This window comes from Austrofundulus limnaeus, unplaced genomic scaffold, assembly GCF_001266775.1.
Source record: "Austrofundulus limnaeus strain Quisiro unplaced genomic scaffold, Austrofundulus_limnaeus-1.0 Scaffold918, whole genome shotgun sequence".
In the NCBI taxonomy this organism is placed as follows: domain Eukaryota; kingdom Metazoa; phylum Chordata; class Actinopteri; order Cyprinodontiformes; family Rivulidae; genus Austrofundulus; species Austrofundulus limnaeus.
The window spans coordinates 25648-26876 of record NW_013953320.1 but is presented as its reverse complement, the minus strand read 5'-3'; the positions used below and the strand labels follow the sequence as shown (position 1 = coordinate 26876).

The following is a 1229-nucleotide window of genomic DNA, read 5'->3' as shown; positions in this document are numbered from 1 at the left end:
AGCACAGCTACACAGCAGCACAGCTACACAGCAGCACAGCTACACAGCAGCACAGCTACACAGCTGCACAGCTGCACAGCAGCACAGCTGCACAGCTGCACAGCTACACAGCAGCACAGCTGCACAGCTGCACAACTACACAGCTACACAGCAGCACAGCTACACAGCTGCACAGCTACACAGCTACACAGCAGCACAGCTGCACAGCTGCACAGCTACACAGCTACACAGCTGCACAGCAGCACAGCTGCACAGCTACACAGCTACACAGCAGCACAGCTGCACAGTGTGATGTGTGCAGTAGATCAGGGCTCGGCGCTGAGCGCTCTGGTATGAAACAGTTAGTAAACCTCATGTGATGAACCTCTGCAGAGGAGAGCAGCTGAAAGAAAAATGTTTCATTACGCTGACAAAACTTTCAAAAAGCTGCACAGAAAATTAGATTGTAGCTCAGTGGAAGTTTGATGAAAGTAATGAGTAAAATGAGAACAAGCTAACAGCTAAGATGTCTGTCAGTCAGTCTGCATCACGTCTTCATCTCCTTCCAGCTGAAGGCAGGTGGGACGGACACACACCTGTTGTTAGTTTGTTAGTTAGCTGTTAGTGAGCTAAGAGTTGTCAGAACCTGATTTAACAGAAGCTAATCAGTCCGCTAACGTTTTTCAAATTGTTTGAAGCTAATCAGCTAAAGGAAGCTGAAGCGTGCCCACCACTGCCCCTGAGTTTCCACAGGTTCAGTTTTAGCTCGTAGTGATTTTAAACTTGTTAAAACAGAAGAAACCTGATGAACATGACTGCCTCCTGCTGCTCAAAGCTTTGAATCAGATGTGTCGTTTTTGGGCAGTGAGTGTTTGAGGCTTGTTTTTCAGGTTGTGTTTCTGTCTGCTGCTGCCTGACGTGACGGACACATGAGAGTTTTTGAACTAAAGAAGTCGTTTTGTTTCACATTTCTTGTTTGCAGGTTTTGTTCTGACAGTAAGAAAACTTTCAGCAGCCGAGCCATGTTGGAGAGACACGTTCAGCTGAGACACAGTCTGAGCCAGGACCCTCTGACCGTAAGACCACTTTAATGTCTCTAACCCACATGTGTCAAACACAAGGCCCGCGGGCCAAATCCTGTGTGGCCCACCAGTGGGGGATCCCCTCCCAAAAATAAATAAATAAATAAAAATATATATACACTCATCGGCCACTTTATTAGGTACACCATGCTAGTAACGGGTTGGACC

The 1229-nt window shown here is 47.1% G+C and overlaps 1 protein-coding gene across 3 annotated transcripts in view; it reads left to right on the top strand.

The window, feature by feature from the left end:
* The window catches only part of LOC106533274 (zinc finger protein 687), a 16719-nt gene that overhangs the window by 12627 nt on the left and 2863 nt on the right, over positions 1 to 1229 (top strand). For all 3 annotated transcript variants that reach the window (XM_014029524.1, XM_014029523.1, XM_014029522.1), the window contains exon 10: positions 962 to 1055. In XM_014029524.1, the coding sequence (XP_013884978.1) occupies positions 962 to 1055 (94 nt within the window). The remainder of the gene's footprint in view (positions 1 to 961; positions 1056 to 1229) is intronic.